The 22,744-nt window shown below is 35.7% G+C and overlaps 1 protein-coding gene across 2 annotated transcripts in view; it reads right to left on the bottom strand.

Moving 5' to 3' along the window:
* Positions 1 to 215: 215 nt before the first annotated feature.
* LOC150082290 (endoplasmic reticulum lectin 1-like) overlaps positions 216 to 22,744 on the bottom strand; it is a 163,643-nt gene continuing 141,114 nt past the window's right edge. For both annotated transcript variants that reach the window (XM_090380106.1, XM_090380107.1), the window contains exons 13-15: positions 9,687 to 9,764; positions 4,935 to 5,013; positions 216 to 405 (exon numbers count right to left, since the gene is read on the bottom strand). In XM_090380106.1, the coding sequence (XP_090236232.1) occupies positions 328 to 405; positions 4,935 to 5,013; positions 9,687 to 9,764 (235 nt within the window). In that variant the 3' untranslated portion in view covers positions 216 to 327. The remainder of the gene's footprint in view (positions 406 to 4,934; positions 5,014 to 9,686; positions 9,765 to 22,744) is intronic.

Here is a 22,744-nt window from a genome sequence, read left to right on the forward strand (position 1 = left end):
TGCAATGAGGAAGAAATTTAATATATATATATAACAACAAGATATAATTTATTATATCTTTTCTGTGAATGACATCTTAATGTTCAATATTTAACAGCTAATGTTGTGTCTAAATTATTCTTTAATAGTATTTAAATTAAACAACTAAATATTTATTTTCTGAAATCTTAATCACGAAGGATTTAAACAAAATATACACTAGAATTAAATAAATTGCACATAAAAACAGGCCATGGGCAAAATTATTCACAGTAAATCTCCACGCAAATGAGTTATATCCTTATTTTACTTAATTTAAACTAAAAGGAAGCACTTATTTTATTTTCACTATGTTGTTTTTTCAAAATGCAAAAGTCCATCTTGATCTGCACTCTCCAATAATGGACAAATAATAGGAGACTCTACCTACAAATATAAAATTGTTTTTATAAAATGCAAATAACTAAATGAACATTTTAAATAATCACTTGGACTAATTAACTCTTTAAGAAGTGTGCAGGTATTGTAATAATAAATAAGTAAATGAAGCACTAAAGCCTGCATAGGATATAAATAATAAATAAATATGCAGTCATTGTTAATCCACTGCAGGATGGAGGCCGCCTCAGGTTATGCAGATCGACCATATTTAGCAGTCAGGGGCTTGAACCCCAATCTATTCAGAGTGTGTGCTATTGCACTCCTGCTCCTGACCACTTGGCTACAGAGGCCTAATGTATAGGATATATAATCAAAGCATTTGTTACCATCACAGTTGGTACCGAAGGTGGTAAAACTTTTAAATTATATAGTCACAAATGTTTTACATCTAATGCTAAAGATACAATCCTAATCCATGTCTTTAGCATGTTGTGAAAGATATTATGCTTGCATTCATGAAATGTTTATGCCTGTATAATTTAAAGTTTTACAACCTTACATACCAAAAACACAAGGTAATAAATCTTGATTATATAATGCTACCATAATAGTATATATTTTTACAGAAAAGTGATGGTAGTTTCCTCATTGTATGCCATTCTATGTTGCATCAGTCATGTATGTGAAACTGTTTAGTGAAGACACGTACAATGTTCTCTGCAATTTTTTGAAATGACTAATTTTTTTTTCCTTAAATATGAGGGTTGTCCCAAAAATGAGGGTTATTACACTGTGCCTGTGCTCCTCAGTCTATACACCTGTGAGATTGATATTTATCAGAAAAACAATCTGAAGGTTAACCTCAACATTAGTGTGCTTGAAACAGAGTTCCTGCATTGAATGTTTGTGTAAATGGTTTTAAAAATGGATGGAGATATTTGTTTCAAGTTAGGGTACAGTTTCAGATCAAAGATCTATCAAAACTGAAATTTTATATAGTTAAATGCTGACACAAATTTGTGAATTGTTGCAGAAAGTGTGTGTGGTGAGTCAAGAGTAGATTGCAGGATGATTTCACATTGACCTCGAAGGCTTCATCATGGTCAGACCAGTGTTGAAGACAAGTAATGCTCAGGTAGACTGAGAACACCTGCAGACAACACATCAGCAATCATTATTACTACATTTCAGAGGAAGACAGATACAACTTATGAAGAAATAGCCAATAAATCTGGGATACCGAAAACATCTGTTTGCCAAATTTCAACTGACGTGTTACAAAAATGAAAATTTCCACACAACAGGACATATATTTGCTATCAATGAATAATAAGTAAGGCATAAGGAAACTGTAACACAGTTACTCGCACATTACAGACAAGGTGAATGTTTATAAACCGCATTGTTGGCATTGATGAGACATGGACATGCAACTTTGAACCTCTATTGAAGTCACAATATGTTCAGTGGAAGCATCCATCTTTGCCATGTCCTTTGTCACCAGCAACAATCAAAGGTGAAAAAAGTGGTCATTATGATTATGAGGACATTATTGCCACTGAGCATGTGTCATTTAGAAAATCAGTAATTGGAAATTACTATGCAATATTTCTTTTTCAGAAATTAAGCCAGAAAATTTGTCTGAAATTGCCACAGATGTTGGAAGCTGGTGTTTGTATTCCATGATAATGCAAGGTCTCATATTACACAGTTTGCTTTCATCGATTACAAGAGTGAGAAGTCCCCCCATCTTACAGTCCTGCTATGAGGCCTTGTGATTACGATCTATTTCCCAAGCTCAAGAAACCTTTGTGTGGCAAAGATTTCTGTATTTAGAAGTGTTGAGTGCCGCCATGGCCCAGCACATCATACAGCTTAACTTTAACAAAAATTAGCTAAACATTGGGAAGTAGTAATAATGTGTGAAGGAAACTGCCTGTAGGTTTTAAATGTAAATTATGTTATAAAATAAATTTGTTTTGAATTAACCACTTTTGGGCATTACATTTGGGATAACTCTCATATTATTTTAATGAAACAACTGTTCAGTTAATGTTTAATCACTTTTATTAAAACTCTTCTATAGTGTTATAGAATTTTAAAAAGGTTAACTTTAATTGATAATCTTAAATTATTAAATTATGCTATTTTATTGTATTATAGTAACTTATGACCTTTAATTTACTGTTTTTGCAGTCACTGATGAAGTAGTAAGAATACATGCTACATAATACATTCTTCAGTGAAAGTGTTGAGATAGAGACTATAAGAATACTTTATTTTATGATATTATGTGGATTTAAAATACAACATGAGCACATTGAACACAGACCACTTAACAACTATGGTGAACTAAGCTTTCTTGTCAATTTTCAGTTATATGCACCTATAGGGTTAAGCATATCTACCTTTGCTGTAGATATGCTTTTACTGGTCTTTCATCGAAGGTGCCTACCAATCAGTTTAATGCATAATCTTATTTACTGTTATGATACATAATATTCTTAATGCTGCAGGCCTCAAAGGACTCTATTAATAAGTGTTAATAATAATGAATATGTAAATTACTGAAACATGAAGTTCTCTAAGCAGTGCTGTTGTTATTTGGTTTTTAGGAGCATTAGCAACTAAGGCCATTTTGCTCTGGGAATATGCGGTGGTCATTCCCTGACCTTTCCACATCCTCCGTATTTAGTGGTGACGGGCTCGAACCCCAGTCTAATCAAGAAACGTGTGCTACGCACTGCTGCTCCTTCTCACCTAGTTACGGAGGTGCCTCTAAGCAGTGCAGATGGGCTGCTAGGACAGCTCACAGAGTTCTGTCAATGATATACAGGAATTTTTGCCAGCAGGGATAAGAAAGTGATCATCCTGTTGCATAAAGACACAGTTTGAGTACTGCATATGGGTCTGAATGGGTGCAGAGAAGAGCAATGAGATTAGTGAGGGGCACAAAAGCACTCTTTCTAAGAAAGACTTCATTTCTGCAAATTGCAGCATCTTGAAAGTAGGTGCATGCAAAGAGATATGATTGAGGTGTTTAAGGCTTTGAATGAAAATTTAGATTGAGTAAGCTAAATGTTGATGGTATCCTTACTCTGGCTCAGATAACAAACACCCAGAGGCACACAAGTTTAAACTGAGGAAGGATGGTTGCAGGACAGATGTGTAGAAATTTTCTTCAGCCAGAGTGTAGTATATCATTGGAAAAAACATCCATTTAATGTAGTGGATAATTTGAATACATTTAAGGAAAATTTAGAAAAATTATTAGAGAGGATGGCAGGTGATGTGGGAAGTTATTTTTATTTTTTGGCTGATACCGTATAAGCTTGCTTGCTTGCATCATTTTCCTAATGCTAATACTAAATGTTAACTGTTGTTGAGAGTTGTTTTTTTTTTGTTTCATATATATAAATTCAAAATCTGCAGGTGGCTATACAGATTCTCTCCAATAGAAAATGCAGATTCACAGCTGGCAAATTATGAAAATGGTTCAAGGGCATTACAATATATTTATGGCTCCTAGTTCTAGTGTCACTAATAACCACAAAAAAATTTCTTCTTCATATTCATTTTATTATTCTCTCTCAGAGCCTATAATAGACTTCAAGCCATCTCTAAGATTTCTAGTTACCAAGCTCTGTAGCTCACACATTCAGTCTTTCCTCATATGGGTGGTCTTTTGCTAATTTCTTCATATACAGTAGATTCTTGATAATGTAAACAAGTTAAATTCTCTTGATATCTTAAACTCTAATAATTTTTAAAACCTCAGAAGAGAAATAATGTTTGAAAATTCTTGTAATGCAAAACACATTTAATGCTGTTGCCAATTAGCTTGACATTTTTGTGATTTAGTCCCATAAAACTAGACAAGCACAAAATATGTCTGTGCAGGCTAAATCTAACCAGAAGTGGATAAGAAACACATAGGCATCACATTTATTATATAAATTCACAACTTGTACACTCTCATACTGCATTATTATGACAAAATCTCATTACCTTCTATCAACATGAAATGTACTTACAACTGCAGTAATTGTGCATGCTTGATTAGAATGAACTATTTCAGAAGTTTCCAAATGTTACTTAAAGATAAGAAATACAATATTGTACATATCTATAGGAGAAAATTGAGTGATTTTCTCATGTGAATTGAAGAAATGTGTACTTGCTGATGCATTTTCTGTTTTGGTTTCCATTTCATTTTTGAAAATGAAAATGTGCCAGGCCCTTCTTACTGAATATTTTAAATAAATGAGTGTATAAGTTTATATTTTTATACACCATAATATAATTCTATAGTTATAAAAACTACATTTTTATTCCTATGTACTGGTTATCTCCTTAGATTGTCAAACTGTAAACACTGATTTTTCCAACTGCCAAGTGAGAGTGGTGTCTAACTTTCATTACCCATGTTTTTGGATGCACTAAATCAATTTATACCATAAATTTCCCTTTCCCATAGATTCTTCACCTTGTTGTAGTTTGTGGACATCTTCAGGAATATCACTCTACAAATTGTTATTTGTACTGTACTTAAAGATATTACTAATATAACTCACCCCTAAAATATATTCACATAGTTTTGGTTCAAGTAAATACATTGATACAGCATTTGGATGTCCTTTAGATTCTTTGCACCTAAGAAAAAAAAAAATAAATAAAAAAATAAAAGATTTAACAATTTTTCCTAAGAAAAGAATATTTTATAGCTATAATTTCTTAGAGCATTTATACCACATTGAAACTATTGTAATCATTTACACCTTATATGAAAAATAAATTGAGGAAGAATGATAATTTATTAATGGATTCTATAATAGGTTAATAATAGTACATTTGTTCTTTTTTTAATATTAGCATAAAAGCCTAGACTTTCAATACTAAAATCATCCACAAACAATTATGTGATATAAAAAAATTGTTTGTGTGTAACTCAGTGTGAGGATAGGCAAGACAAAAGAATTAAGTGACTTTGAATACACATATCAGTCATCACTGGTTTGTGTATCTCGGAAAATGTAACCCCTGCTGGGATTTTTTACATACAAATGTCTCTCAGGTGTATTGAGATTGGCTGATAAAGAAATAACATCCAGTCATCCTGTAGTTGAAAACCAGCTCATTAATGTGACAGATCAATGGATGTTAATAACACTTGTGCAGGGTACTATAGTCAGTCAAATGGCAACCCAATACAACAGTGGTAAATGAATGGGCATTTCAAAATGCACAAGTCACATCTTGTCATGAATGGGGTATAGCAGCTTTCGACCAAACTGGGTTCCACTCCTGTCAGCAAAAAATCAGAAGGTAGAGTTACAGCTGGCTGAGGAATACTAACACTGAACAGGAAGGATTGGAAAAATGTTGCCTAGTCTACGAAGCTCAGCTCCTTCTGTTAAATGCTGATGGGAGGACCAGAATATAGCAAAATCAGCATGGGAACATGGATCCATCCATGTTCCCATGCTGTCAACTTGGTTTACATTTGTCAACCAAGGTAATAGTCTGGTGGTAGAAGTCTAATGATGTGGAGTGTTTTTATGGTGTGCATTGGGCCCCTTGATATCAGTGGAGCAACATCTGGATGCTACATGTTATCTAGTAATTGTTTCTGACCAGTTATGTCCCTTCATGGCTGAAGCATATTCATCTATAGGTTTTTTGAACAGGATAATGCATCACGTCACAAGGGCAGAATTGGTTCAAGGTATATGACCGTGAATTTAGCAAATTTCTAATTTTTAACAACTATGGGAAGCCCATGCCATGACAGACTTGCTATTATATAAATTTACCTAATAAAGTGGCCACTCAATATAGACAGAGTTAAAGTAGGAGTTTTCATGCTCATTTGTTATTGACTACTGAAATAGTAGTCAATAAGTAGGGCAAAATCCAAGTATATGATATCAAAATTATTTTTTGCATCCAGTTTCTCTGTAACCAAATCATAGTATCCAATTAAAGTTGTCAGACAAGACTTTCCCTTAACAAACCAATGCTGTGTCTGAATTATTACAGCAGTCTTGTCTAGATGATCCTGCAATGGATCTTTAACCAGTGACTCAATTATTTTCCTCAGAACAAAAGTTAAACTAACTGGTCTGTAATTACTCATGTCACCCTTAGATCCCCCTTTGTGAATTGGTGACACATTTGTAAATCTCCAGTTCGTGAGGACTTCCCCTGAGTCCAAGGATGTTCTCATAATTATGGCTAAGGGTTTGCTTACTACCTTTAATATAACTGGATATATCCCATCCACTGCAGGTGCCTTTCTTATATTTAACTTCAACAATTTCTCCTCAACTTTGCTCTCAGTTATTAGAAAATCATTAAGCCCCCTGTTACAATCTGATGAACTTCTGGCATTCTCCTCTCTTAATAACTCCTCGTGTGAATGTAGATGCAAAATACTCATTCAGATTGTCAGCTATCTGAGCAGGATCATCAACACTTGAACCATCGATATCAAGTGGACCAATCTGATTCATCCCCTTCCTTCTAGAGTTTATATAACTAAAGAAGTTTTCTTGCTGTTTTTTTAAGCATCCTTGGCCAAAGATTTCTCATAATCTGCCTTTGTAACCTCCTTTGTGACTTGATTACAGACTAGCTTATATCTACCATAGGCTTCTGTGTTGCCTGATAATTTATATGCATCCCATGCATTTTTCTTCTATGCCACGAGTCTCATTAGTTCATCTGACATCCATTTAGGCTTAAACTTTGAAGAATATTTCTTAATCGGTATGAAAAGCCTAGTAGCTTCCACTTCCTTGAATGCATCTCATTTAGCATTTGCTGTTCGTGACATCATCAGTTAGTCCCACTGTACAGAATTTAAAACCTGTCTGAGACCACTGTTCATTAATCTGGGCAAGAGGAACAATGCCATCAGCATTGAGCTTTCTCAAACCATTCAAGGACACATCAATCAGATCACCTCACAGGTGCCTAGTCTCCAGATGTATCTATTTACAAAAATTAAGCCTTTCTTCATAAGAGCAACCCTTTGTTCCCCTCACCAATCTTGTTGCCCTTCTCTAAACTCATTCAAGCAACTCTACATCCTTCCTAAAATAAGGCCTGCAGACCTGTATAGAGTACTCAAGGTGTGGCTTGACCTTTGCCTTATACAAGGGAATAATCACCTCCTTATCCTTGCTAGAAAAAATTCTGTAAATCATTGACAAGACACCATGAGCTACTCTTTCAGACTGTCTGCACTGCTCAGAAAACTTCATATTTGACTGCAAAATTACCCCCAGGTAATTTTCATTCTCCATAATCCTCAGTGTAGTTCCACACAGTTGATATTTTACTCTGAGGTTACTGCTACCCACATGCAGTACTTTACATTTGTCAATGTTAAACTTCAGTTGCCCCCTGTTCGCCCATCTGTTCAATTTCTCTAGATCCTGTTGCAGTAGCATGCTGTCATTAGTGTCATTAACAACCCTGCCAACCTTAATATTGTCTGCAAACTTGGACATTAAGCTTGATATACCTTCATCAATATCATTAATAAATACACAAAACAACAGTGGGCCCAACACTGAACCCTAGGGGACTCCACTAATAAAATTAGTCCATGAAGAGCAATGTCCATTGATCACCACTCTCTGTCTTCTCCTACTGAACCACCCCTTTATCCATAGCAGCAATTTGCCCTTAATGCCATACCGCTCCAATTTGTACAGTAGACTTCCGTATGCAGCAGTAGCGAAAGCTTTCCTAAAATCCAAGTATATGATAACAAAATTATTTTTTGCATCCAGTTCCTTTATGATTACATCATAGTATACAATAAAATGGTCAGACAAGATTTCCCCTTAACAAACCCATGCTGTGTCTGAACTATAACTGCAGTCTTGTCTAGATGATCCTGCAGTGGTTCTGTAACCAGTGACCCCATTAACCTCTCTGGAACAGAAGTTAAACTAACATATCTGTATATTATTTTCTGTTCAATACTTCTAATCCATGAGAGACACGTTCACCCCCCTTTAACAGGGCATCATCTCTCTTTTAGTGCTACTGCTTAGTCATTAAATTACTTCATAGCTTAGCATGTACTGCTCTTGCAAGTACAGCAGTTATGCCAGTCAGAGAAAATTTGCTTCAACTAGCTCTCTTTGACTATGACATTGACTACATTTGACAATACTACTGAACAGCTGAGTGGGGGGGATGGAGAGAGAGAATGTTCACTGTGTAGGTAATGTAGTTAGACATATGTACATTTGATTATATTTTACTTTGGCTACATATAATTAAATTTGCTTTTTTGGACTATGTACAGAAGAGACTAATCAGTGAAGCTGCTTGAAAGGTCAAGACTGCATACAACTACACACTTGTATAAAAAGGGCATAACAAAAATAAAGAATTGTCCAATTCAGATGTGGAGGCATGTAATAAAATTTTTATATCTTTCATTTTTTAACTTGGTTTGGTAAAGTAGCATGAAAATGAGAGGAAGTCTTCAAAGCACCTTCCATCATTAATATATTTTTTTTTGTATATAGTGACAAATTATGTGCACAAAAAATTCATTTAATTCCGTACAACCAAGGTAAAATTTCCAAACTGCATAATCAAATGTGCATTTGTCCTGTTGTACCTACACAATAGACATTTCTGTATCTCTCTCTTTCTCTCTTTCTCTTCACTCACAGCTGTTCTATGGTAATGTGAAACTTGGTCAAAGGTTCACACAAGTGCTATATAACTATCTATAAGCATCTTATGTAACTATTTTGTAAGAACAGTTCGTGCTAAATTACAAAGCTTAGTGAATGTTCAACACTGCTAAAAGAGAGATGTTACACTGTTTGAATGGGTTACAAGTATTAAACAGCAAATAATATACTAAAATATTATTTAATGTGTGGTACTACATATGTATTATGCTGCATGGCAGAAGAAACACAACTCAATAATTTTTGTTATGCAGGAAATTGTGAAAGATAATTTATCTCCTTATGAATTCATTAAGAATAATTTTTTTTTTATCCACCTATATATCTAAGTATTTTTTTCTTTTCATATAAGTCATATTCTTTCCTTCATTTGAATATATACTCAAATAAAAACGATATAAATGTAGACTGGATGTAAGAAATTTAATTTTAATCAAAGAGTAATCAACTACTTGAAGTAGCCAACATAGCCTCATTTATTTAAAAAAATATATTTATATATTTTAGTTTTTAAGTTGAACAATTTTAATACTACTTAACTAAGTATTAAATATTAATGCTATCATTATATGATAGCATTAATACTAGAAGAAATAAACTTACTTTAATTTGACTTCCACAAGTCTATATTTGCCAACAGCATCACAGAAACTTCCAGAACTATACAAGTGGGAAACCTGCCTACAAAATAAAATCTTTATTATAAATTATGAGCATATAAAAGTATAACATTCTTTATCAAAGAAACATATTATAACAGGTATTATTATAACTATAATATTATTTATATATGAATGAAATAAAAATTCTTAATGCTTTAATTGAAATTATATGTAAACCATACTACATACTAAGATAAACCTTTTCTTTTATGAAAATATCAAAGGGTGCCTGTTATCATACAATATTTTTGTATGATGGCCATATACAAGGTCTGATCAGAAAAGGTCAAAGTGGTAGAAGTAGAGGGTCAAGGTGTGAACACACTCTAGTTTGAGCTGTTTCCTGTTCCCACTAACTATTAATAAGCAGCGTGTGTGCGAGAAATCACTGGCAAAGAGTGGGGATAAGGAATTCTTTACATATACAGCAAAGAAAAGAAGGACAAACCAGATTGGACCCCTTATGTAATGGATGTGGGTTAGTATTAGATACCCCAGCAGAAGTTACAGATGAACTCAACAGTTACTTTGCATTGATATTTACAGAAGAAAAACCCTTTATGTCAAAGAGAAATTATGGGAGTGAAGTTGAAAAAAAATGTAATTAATGATGTTGAAATTTACACATTTATTTAATGAAAAAACTTTTGAGCCTACAGACCAGTAAGGCTCCTGAAGTTGATGGCATATACCTTATAATCTTAAGGGAGATGGCAAGTGACTGCATTGAACCATTGAGGCTAATTATGAGAGAATCACTGGACTCGGGAGTGATTCCATTGGATTGGAAAAGTGCCAATGTATCTCCAATACATAAAGGTGGTTCTAAGAGCGAAGTGAGAAATTACCAGCTGGTCAGTCTAAATTCAGTAGTAGGGAAAATAATGGAGACAACGATCAAGGGTGGAGTTCAGGATGATTTAGACAGAAATGGAATTCTGAGGGATACTCATCTTGGTTTTGTAAAGGGAAAATCATGTTTAACTAATCTGGTTAGCTATTTTTACAGGGTCACTCAAGAGCTGGATTTAGGGAATAATTTTGACATTGTTTATTTGGATTTCAGCAAAGCATCTGACTCAGTTCCACATGAGTAGTTACTTTATAAGCTGGAACAGATTGGAATCACAGGGAAAATCCTTAGATAGATAGCTGGATGGCTTCAGGGCAGGAGGCAGAGGGCTGTGATAAATGGTTATTCCTCAGATTGGTTTGATATAAGAAGTGGGGTTTCCCAAGGATCAGTATTATGACCTGTTGTTTTTGATTTTCATAAATGACATTGATGAAGGTATAAAAGGCATGATGTCTAAATTTGCAGTTTCTTCAAAGTGACCTGGATAGACTTCAGGGATGGTTAGAAAAATGGCAGCTATGCTTTAATCCAGCAAAGTGTAAGGTATTATACCTGAGAAACAGTAATCCCAAAATAACTTATATACTTGGCGGAATCGAATTAAAGCCGGTAGTGGAGGAAAGGGACTTGGATATTACGATATGGACAGATATGAAGTTCTCCGAGCATTATAGACTGGTTGCAAGGAGGGCCCATGGTGTCCTACTGATGATTTATCGAACAATTGCTAGTAGAGATAAGGATGTCATAATCCCATTATATAAGGCTATTGTAAGACCACACTTGGAATACTGTGTTCAAGTATGGAGACTGCACCTAAAGAAAGACATTGTTCTTCTTTAAAGGGTCCAATGACAGGTAACTTGCCTGGAGAGATCAGCAAAAGGGCCCCCATGAGGAAAGACTTCGAATATGTGGGTTGCAAAGCTTGAAAACTAGACACCTTAGAAGAGACTTAATTGAGGTGTTTAAGGCTCTGACAGGCATAAGTAAAATGAACGAGGATGAAATTTTCAGAGTTATAAATGATTCTAGAACTACTGGCGGTAATTTCAAGTTATGGGGTGGGGGGTGATGTTTAGACTGAATTGCAGGAAGTTTTATTTTAGCCTGAGATTTATTAATTATCAGTATTTATCAGATTTATTATCAGTAGTGATTCTTCATGCATTAAGAATCTGCAGATAAGGGAACCACTAGGTGGCAGTGATCACAGTGCGCCGAAGTGGGATTTACTCAAAGAGGTAACTACCATCAGGGGTAAAGGAAAGAGTTTTTGCTTTCATAAAGGAGACTACAGTGGTCTGAGACAGTATTTAAATTCTATATGGTAGGAACAACTGATGATGTTACCAACAGCAAATTCAAATTGGGAGATATTCAAATAATTAATCTTGGAAGCTACTAGGCTTTACATACCAACTAAAATATTGTTCAAGGTTTAGGGTTGTTTATTTGTTTTAGGGTTTTATGGAGCATTAGTACCTAAGGCTATAATGCGGCAAGTCAAATTTTTAAAGGTTTAGACCTAAATGGATGTCAGATGAACTAATGAGACATATAGCAGAGAAGAAAAATGCATGGGATACATATAAATTAATGGGTGACATGGCAGCCTATGATAGATATAAGCTGGTCTGTAACCAAGTCACAAAGGAGATTAGGCAGGCAAAGGCAGATTATGAGAACTCTTTGGCAAATAAAAACAGCAAAGAGTTCTTTACCTATGTAAACTCTAGAAGGAAAGGGATGAATCAGATTGGTTCACTGGATATTGATGGTTCAACTGTTGATGATCCTGCTCAGGTGGCTAACAAACTAAATGAGTATTTTGCATCTACATTCACACATGAGGGGTTATTCAGGGAGGGGAATGCCAGAGGTGAATTAAACTCTGGCAGTGAGCTAAATGATTTTGTAATAACTGAGAGGAAAGTAGAGGAGAACTTGTTGAAGATAACCATAAGAAAGGCAACTGGGGTGGATGGGATCTGTCCAGTTATATTAAAGGAGGCAGCAAAGGAACTAAGCAAAACCTTAGCCATAATTATTGTTATTTTGGATTTTAGGAGCATTAGCAACTAAGGCCATATTGCTCTGGGATATGCGGTGGTCATTCCCTGACCTTCCCGCATCCCCCGTATTTGGTGGTGACGGGCTCGAACCCCGGTCTAATCAAGAAGCGTGTGCTGCGCACTGCTGCTCCTTCCCACCTGGCTACGGAGGCGCCTGCCATAATTATGACAGCTTCCTTGGACTCAGGGGACGTACCCACAGACTGGAGATGTGCAAATGTCACCACAATTCACAAAGGAGGATCAAATAGCGACACAAGTAATTATAGACCTGTTAGTTTAACTTCTGTTCCAGGGAAATTAATGGAGACACTGGTTAAAGAAGCACTGCAGGATATTCCAGACAAGACTTCAGTTATAGCTCGGACACAGCATGGCTTTGCTAAGGGAAAGTCTTGTCTAAACAATTTAATTGGATACTATAATGTGGTCACAAAGCAACTGGATGCAGGGAGTAACTTTGATATTATATATTTGGATCTTAGAAAGGCTTCTGATACTGTTCCATGTGGAAAACTGCTGCAGAAATTGGAGCAGTGCAGCATTGGAGGCAAACTGCTGCTATGGATAAGAAACAGAGAGTGGTAATCAATGGATAAGAAACAGAGAGTGGTAATCAATGTACACTGCTCTTTGTGGACTAATGTTATTAGTGGAGTCCTCAGGGTTCAATGTTGGGTCCATAGTTATTTTCTGTATTTATAAATGATATTGATGACAGTATATCAGGCTTAATGTCCAAGTTTGCAGATGATATGAAGGTTGGCAGGGTTGTTAATGGCACTAATGACAGTATGCTGCTGCAACAGGATCTAGAAAAGTTGAGCATGGGCTGGGAGGTGAAAATGAAGATTAACATTGACAAATGTAAAGTACTACAAATGGGAAGCAGTAACTCAGAGTAATGTATCAACTCTGGTGTACTACACTTACAGTGGTAAATGAAAAGCACCTGGGGGTAACTGTGCTGGCAGATATGAAGTTTTCTGAACAGTGCAGATGGTTTGCAAGAGTAGCTCATGGTGTCTTGTCAATGATATACAGGAATTGTTCTAGTAGGAATAAGGAAGTTGTTATCCCCTTGTATAAGGCAATGGTCAGGCCACACCTTGAGTACTGTATACAGGTCTGGAGGCCTCATTTTAAGAAGGATGTGTAGCTTTTGAAACGAGTACAGAGTAGGGCAACAAGATTAGTGAATGGAACAAAGGATTGCTCTTACGAAGAAAGGCTTAAGTTTTGCAAATTACAGTGTTTGGAGACTAGGCACCTGCGAGGTGATCTGACTGAGGTGTATAAAGCCTCGAATGGTTTGAGCATGCTCAATGCTGATGGGATTCTTCCTTTTGCTCAGAATAATCACCTGAGAGGGCATAAATTCAAATTGAGGAAAGACAGTTGTAGAATAGATGTGCAAAAGTTTTCCTTTAGACAGCGGGTAGTTGATTGCCTAAACAGATTTAAGGCTGAGCTAGGTATTTGGAATGAACGGAGGGATGAAATTGGAGTGGGGTCTTTTTTTTTTTTGGCTGATGCTGCATAAGCTTGCTTTCTTGCATCGTATTCTTCTATAATGCTAATGGTACAGAAACAATTAGCAGTTGGAAGTAAAGGCTTGTGGTTGTAACAGCAACACTTGGATATGCTGTGGTCACCAACATTTATCATTCAGGAGGATGGATGCCTCAATGTCGTGCTGGGTAGACAAGAAGTGCTCCATCATTGCTGGGTGTTCCAAATCCGCAGAACGGATTGTTCTCTCGTGTTCGGCAACTCATTCGTTGAGCCTTCTGCCAGATTCACCAAAGTAGCAGCCAGTGCAGTCACGGCAGGAAATGCAGTACACTGAACTGCTCTACAAGAGAAAGGAATTCGGTGTCTTTACACTGGAGACGAGGGTCTGCAATTCCCTGCCAGGAAGTTGCAAGCATTTTATCTTGCAAGTCTGTAAACCTTAGAGAGGTTGTGACAGGTTCGGGTAGTAGGGAGTTAAGGCGGTAGAGGAGGGGTCATCGCTACATGTGGCTCTATGGTTTGCCGTGTGGTCAAGAGTCTGTAGGTCACACCTATCCAAGGCACTGCTAGGGTAGCCACATTTAGCCAAGTCTGCTTTTACCCTAACAATGTCAGCATTCCTCTCATCCACAGAATTGGCGTGGGTCCAGGCATGGGTTAATAGGACTCGGTGGTACTGAGAAGATGACTGTGAGCATGTGCTGACCGGTAGTTGGTGAATTGGCCAGCACACATCAGTTTGCAATGGACAGAGGTCTTTAAATGCATGCCCTCGTGCCGAACAAGGGTATCAAAAAAATGAAGAGCATTGTCCGACTCCAGTTCAATGGTGAACTTTTACAACATTTCTTACAACATGTACATGGTTTAGACCTAAACAGATGTAAAATGAACTGATGAAAATAGTGGCAGAGAATAAAAATGCATGGGACAATAAATTATCAGGGGATACAGAAGCCTACAGTAAGTATAAACTAGTTTGCAATCAAGTCACTAAGGGGGTTAGGCAAGCTTAGGCAGATTACGTGTCTTTGACTAAGAATGCTAGCACTAGAAGATTAACACATTGATCCACTAGGGAGGGATGGCATAACTAATGATGATCCTATTCAGGCTGCTGGCAAACTGAATAAATGCTTTGCATCAGCATTTATTCAGCATTTATTCAAATATAAGAAGTTTTTAAGGATGGAGATACGAAAAGTACACCAAAACACCAAATTCTAATTGGATGCTAAATGATTTTGTGATAATTGAAGGAAAGTAGAAGAGAAATTGTTGAAGCTAAAAGTAAATAAGGCAACTGGGGGCTGACAAATTCTATCCAATTATATTGAAACCACAGCATGAGGAGGTAAGAAAACCTTCAACCATAATTATTAAAAAAAATTTTGGATTCAAGGTCTCTAAATACTGGAAATTTGAAAAAATGTATCTGCTATTCACAATGGGGGATTAAAGGGTGAAGTGCGAGTAATTGCAGACCTGAAAGCTTGATTTCTGTTCCAGGGTAAAGAGATTGGAGTCTGTGGTTAAAAGTAATGCAGGATTATCATCATAGAAATGAAGTTATATGGAAATTACAGCACAGATTTGTAAAGGGCAATCTTGTCTGACCAATCTGATTAGCTACTATGACACAGTAATAAAGGAACCAGATGCAAAAATAATTTTGACATCATATACATCGATTTCAGTAAAGCTTATGACATTGTTCCACATGAATGGCAGCTATACATAGTGGAGAGCAGTGTGGCATTAGTCAAGTTACTGATATGGATAAAGAGATGGTTGAGTAGCAGAAGACAGAGGGTGGTTATTCATGGACTAATGTTATTAGTGCAGTCCCTCAAGGTTCTGTGCTAGGCTCCATACTGTTTTTAATATTTATTAACATTATTTATGTTGGCATATCATTAATGCTGAAGTTTTCTGGTGATACAAAGATGAGCCCATACTGTTTTTAATATTTATTAACATTATTTATGTTGGCATACCATTAATGCTGAAGTTTTCTGGTGATACAAAGATGATTCAAATTCAAATTGAAAGACAATTGTAGAATAGATGTGTGGAAATTTGCCTTTAGGCAAGTGGGTGGTTGATAGGTAGAACAAACTTCAATCAATTGTAGTGGAGGTTGAAAACTTAAATAAGTCAAGGCAGAACTAGACAAGCATTTGGAGTGAATGGATGGGTGAAATTGGAAGGTTTTTTTTTTTGGCTGATGCTATATAAGCTTCCTTTCTTGCATCATATGCCTCTACTAATGCTAATATGATCAATAAGAGGATATGATACCTGCTTTCTTTTTTTTTGTTAGTTGTTGGTGCATCGGCTTCTGTGGCCATAATGCACCTCTCAAAGTTTTTGCATTTACTCTGATCCAAGCCCGCGACCTTTGGGTTGCCAGGCAGGCACTTTACCCACCCGGCTAGCCCGGTCGGCTATGATACCTGCACATTTTATAATTAGAGCTTAGGTGTAACGTGAAGTAGCCAGCCAACTGACACAAATTAAATGCATAGCAGACAGCAGTAATTGCCTTATTTTGTAACCAATGGTGAAATAGGCAGAACTTAAACCATTAATAGTCGATATTTAAACTTTGAATTTTGAGAAAGAAGTATTACATTTTTTTTTCCTGAAAATATAAAATTTTTTTATATTGGTTCTAAAAAACAACCTAAATGTTTTTCCATTGTTTTCCCAATCACCACCACATCATATAACATCACTAGCCCTGTTTGTCTGCCAATGACTTGGAGCCAAAGTCAATCAGAATTCATATGTAGAGCTTACAAATATAATTAACACATGTGAAGAGGTTTAAATTAGTGTAACTATTAACTTTTGGTTAGTGTAATTATAACTGTTAGAACTGAAAATGCATGTGAAAATGATGGTATAATGAAGGCAGCACTAGATTATATTCATTTAATGATTCCACAGATTCAAAGATAGTTAAAGGAAATGCACTAAACTAGTGGAAAAAGGAAATTTCTTTTAAAGTGGAGAGAGGAAATTCTTTTAAAGTGAAAACTAGTTGTAGTAGTAGGGTTTTAAGGAGCATTGGCAACTAAGGCCATATTGCTCCGATAAAGTGGAAAGAGCAATTTCCATGGCTTCAGTATGAAAGTGGTGTGGTAAGGTGGTCTGTTTGTCCACAATTCAAAGCTTTGTGTGACAGTTCATCACATGCAGTTATTGGCTTCAAGGAACCTTTTAGACATGAAACTTTCAAGTAACATAATTTATCAGATCTATATATTGGAAGCATTATATGCTCAAGAACATCCAAAAAATAGTGCAACTGCAATGTATGTTAAAAAGATGGATAAGAAAATATTTGCTCAGTTGGAAATGTTTTAATATATATTACATTGCCAAAAACAACAAGCCTTTCACTAACGTAAAAAAGCCCTATTAAATTAGCAAACAGACTTAATGCTGAGGTTTTGGATGAATACACAAACAACAATCAGTGTAGAGAATTCATACACCACATAGCCTATTACATAAAGGAAAATATTGTTGCTGATATCAGAGCATCAGAATTCATTTCTATTTTGTTAAATGGCACAACTAAGAGGTAAGAAACAGAAGAATGTATAATTTACGTAAGATACATAAACGATGGAAGTATCAAAGAGTTGTTCTTGGTTACTGTTCCCTTGGAAAATAGTAATGCTTCAGACTACCTAAACAGCACTGATAAAGAACTGAAGGAGGTACACTTGAAAAGAAAAATGTCTTGGGCTAGCAACATATGGAGCACCTTCCATGATTGGAGGCATCAGTGGTTTGGTAAGGTAAATCACAGATTGTGTAGAACATGTCACAGCTATACATACTATAGCACATAAGTTGCAATTAAGTGTTTTCAAATCACTTAAAGCAGTACCATACACTGAGGAAATTCATCGCTGCCTTATTGCAATTTTCAATTTCTGTAACAGATCCAGTATAGAGCAAAAGTAGTTTGCAGAACTGCTATCAACAAAACCGATGAAGTTACACAAATTACACAGTGTATGTTGGGTAGCCAACAAAGTGGGAACCATTAAAGCTGTCATTGAAGACTGCAGACCTCTAGTGACACATCTTGAAAACTTGATTTGTGGCAAGGAAAATAACAGCAAAAAAGCAAAAGGCATATTGAAGACACTGAAAAATTACAAATTGCTTAGAACTCTGCCCTTTCTGCATGATTTTGTTGACGTTAGTAAAGCTCCCTTTGGTTTTTAAGAAGCCTGAGTTATTAATAAACCAAGTGCAGATTCAGGTTAACAAGGCATTGGCCAGTCTTAAAGGACTCAAAAACAATCTAGGGCATATGGAAGTACAATTTGTAAAAATTCAACACCTGTGGATGGGTTGTATAATGATGTTCAACTGACTTAAATTGTAAAAGGACACAATAAATTTAAAATAGATGGAAATAAAATAACAGAAAAAGGGTTAGCAACCATAAATGAATGATTTTTGGACACAGTTACAGATAGTAATAGTAAAAGTATTCACTATATAAAGCAAGGCAGCCACAGGCTTTTGCTGCACTGGTGAAAAAAAAAAAAAAACCCAAGTAGATAAGAAAATTATATGCTCCTCTCCTCACACAGTTAACTATCCAGTTGATTTCTGAATTTATTCAAACTGTCAACCTCAACACTACCTGCAAAGGCAACTTGTTCCAGCAATCAACAACTTGCTGGCTAAAAGAAAACTTCCTACAGTCTAAATCTAAACCTCAACCCCTGTAATTTGAATGTATGACCCCTAGTTCTGAAATTCTTTATAACAATGAAAATTCCACCTTCATTCATTTTAATAATTCCTCTCACAGCCTTATAAACCACAATCGGGTCACCTCTGAGGTGCCTGGTTGCCAAGCTCTGTAGCCCACATAACCACATAATCAGAGTCTTTCCTCATACGGTTGTCCTGCCAATCTCGCCATTCGAGTTGCACATCTTGAACCATTCAAGAAGCTCAATGTCTTTTTTCAGATGAGGTCTCCATATTTGAACAGAGTATTCCAAATGTGTACTTATAATTGCCTTATACAGTGGGATTATGACTTCCCTATCTCTACAAGATAACATTTGATAAATCATTGATAGGACATCATGGCCTTTCCTGGCTGCCTGTTTTCACTGTTCAGAAAACTTTATATCTGCCCATATTGTAACTCCCAGATCCCTTTCCTCCTCCACTGCTTTTATTTCAACCTCACAAAATATCTAATTTATTTGGGGGTTGCTATTCCCCAAGTGTAAGACCTTGCATTTAGCACCATTAAAACATAGCTCCCACTTCTCTGACCATCTTTGAAGTCTGTTCAAGTCATCCTGAAGGAGTGCTGCTTGGCACTGACTATTAATGCCTCTGCCAATCTTTATGTCATCCAAATTTTGACCTCACAACTTCCAGTCCTTCGTTGACGTCATTTATGAAATGAGAAACAACAGTGGTCCGAGAACTGATCCTTGAGGGACCCCACGCCTGACGTTACATCAATCTGAAGAATACCCTCCGCATTCTGCTCTGCAGCCACCCAACAATCCAGCTTAGAATCTTACCAGTAATTCCAAACTGTTCAAGCTTATACAGTAACCTCTTATGAAGGACTAAATCAAATGCTTTGCTAAAATCCAAATAAACTATGTCGAAATGGTTCCTTAAATCCAGCTCATGAGCAACTGTCAAAATAGCTACTAAGTTAGTTAAGCATGATTTACCCTTAATAAAACCATGTTGTGTGTTCTTCAGAATGCCATATCTATCTAAATGTCCCTGGATTGCACTCTTGTTCATTGCCTCCAAGATTTTTCCTACCACTGAGATATATTGACTGCTATGTCAGTATTTGATAACATTCACTTGGCTGAAAGCTTTCTTAGAAAGTTTTGGGAATCATGAAATATTAACTCTTGTATAGAGTTAGGGATAGGGGAAACCCCCAGAATGGCATTACAATTAAAACTATAAGGCTCTTTTGCAAGTCAAGAACAAAGAGAGACATAATTGAGAAAGTGTTAGATAAGTGGTATGAATTCAAAGTGTGGTCTGAAGGTTTGTCTCTGAAGGATTTACTGGCAAAACGATGTCTCAAAGTGATCATTTTCATGTTCTCTTGAAACTCCAGAAAATTTCCACTATATTACTTACATCTACAGCTGCCTGTGAATGGGGATTCAGCCAGATTAACCTGATTAAAATAAATTCAGGTCATCTTTAGAGTGTGAAAGTTTGAATGATCTGATGATGATCAATCTAAATGGACCACCTGTCACAATGTAAACCTGAGAGGGCCACAGACATGTGGTATTTCAGTGCAAAAACTGTTAGACACATTCCAAGGACATAAATGTCATGCTACTAAAAGTGGTGTAATCATATCTAAGAGGAAAAACACATTTAAGCGTACATGGATTTGTGTATTTTTTTTTCTTTCTTTATACACCACTATCTTTTGTGTTATTCTAGATTAATTTGCTTGCTTGAATATCGATGTTCATACTTGTGGTCTTATGTCACTGAAAATAAAACAGTATCTATTTTTAAAATCCTAATGACAAGTATCACTGATAAACAAACTAATATATAAGTAGTTAACATATTTGCTTCAGCACTGGTAGTTACACAGGATAAAAACTAACCATAGCAACAAAAAAATAAACTGACCCAGTCTGGGATTGAACAAATGACTATGATATAATATATTAGGTACTATGGTATTCTACCAGTGTTGAATCCAGGGGGTTACGGGGGTGAGTTTCACCCCCGGTGGAATAAAATTTACCCCAGCGAAAATTAGTATTTTTTATTTTAATATTTGTTCAAAGACTGTGGACGCTGAAATTTTCGGCACATTTTTTGTTTAATTTTAATTGAAATTTTCTTCTTACTGCACTCTTTAGGGGCCATATTATCAGTTTACACAGTGTTGTAATTATAAAACATGAATTCAATAAATTTACGTCAAATAAACACAACACAAAAAAATCACATCAACTAAGTGTGGTACTTGTTAGGTGGTACACAGTGAAAATAAATCACTAAAATTAAAAATACATGAAATTTTCAATATAATTAAATGAACAATATTTCTAGCTCCACAAACTGTAACCAAATGCCACTATTTCGAGTGTCGGCATTTTCGCTTTATGGTTCCCTTTAGTTTCACACAAACCATCTCTTGATAGTGTTTCACGCAAACAGTGGTCTACTTTTGACTAACTGTTTGTATATCGCAAACAAGACAACGACTGGATTGCAGGCCATGAATAGGTTCGCCTGAACTGGTTCCTCGGTGACGGAGGCTATTGTAATTAGAGAGTGTCCTGTGGCTTTCAGAGTTAAATGATGTCTGGCCAGAGGAGGAGTCTACTGCAACCACTATTTCAATCGTTGGCAGTTTCGCTTTATGGTTTTCAGATTCCCTTTATTTGTTTTTTTCACAGCAAGAGTCTACTTGTGGCTAATTCTGCCTTTGTGCACCGCAAACAAGACGGTTTGGTTGCAGCCTATAAACAATACATTTTATAATCTTTTTATTATATATGTATCTGTACTGTAATATTGCAAGAAGATAAGCTTAGAAGGTCTGAATGAATTATCAGAAAAATTAATAAATGAAGTGATTGATACATATGCAAAGAAAAAGCAAAGAAGAATAAGATTATTATAATACTTGCATGTTTGATTATAATTTGTATGATTTTTGTATGATTAAACTGTGATTATTGTCAGTAATGTGGCTTTTGTGAACTGACCGTTAGTATTTACATGTTAAATAATAAATATTTCCTTTTGTTTCCTCATATTCTCTTATTATAACATTCATAAATATAGAGATTTGTTTGAAACATGTACATATATTGTAAATATTAAATAATAATAAAAAATATACACATATACTACATGTACCCCCAAAGTTTATATTCTTTCCTTCCAGTCCAGCAAACACTCTGGATTCAATACTGTACTCTACCCAGGCTAGCATCTGACTAGTGAGATAGCTGGCTGACTGGTGAGCCAGCACAAAATTTTTCAAGCCCTGCTAATGTCACTGCCTGTGCAATTAAACATTAAATGTTCATTTTTAATTTTAATATATTATAATGTTTTCTGTTCTAACATAGCCTAATTAACATAAAATAGAGCCCAGCAATCACATACTAACATAAATTGGCTGTCAACCTATTTAGGCACTGTGTTTAGCCTAATTGCACATTATTAAAATAAGAATATAACTAAATAATAAAAATACTAAATAAGAAAATACTACAATACTAAATGAGCATATACCGTATTTCCTCATGTATAAGACGCACCTTAATTTTGGGGCCCGAAATTTGAAAAAAAAAAAAAAAAAAAAAAAAAATGTATTAGATAAAGTTATTGAACCCAAGTTTTATTCATCATAAAATTCATACAACTCATCACTGTCAAAACTCCCTTCCATTAGCTTGTCCTCAACTGTGTCTGATGACGAATCACTGTCTTCATACATTCCTCGTCCTCAGTTCCATCTATGGCATTTGAAAT

Source organism: Mastigoproctus giganteus, chromosome 8 (assembly GCF_048544385.1).
Source record: "Mastigoproctus giganteus isolate SK-2022 chromosome 8, ASM4854438v1, whole genome shotgun sequence".
Classification (NCBI taxonomy): Eukaryota; Metazoa; Arthropoda; class Arachnida; order Uropygi; family Thelyphonidae; genus Mastigoproctus; species Mastigoproctus giganteus.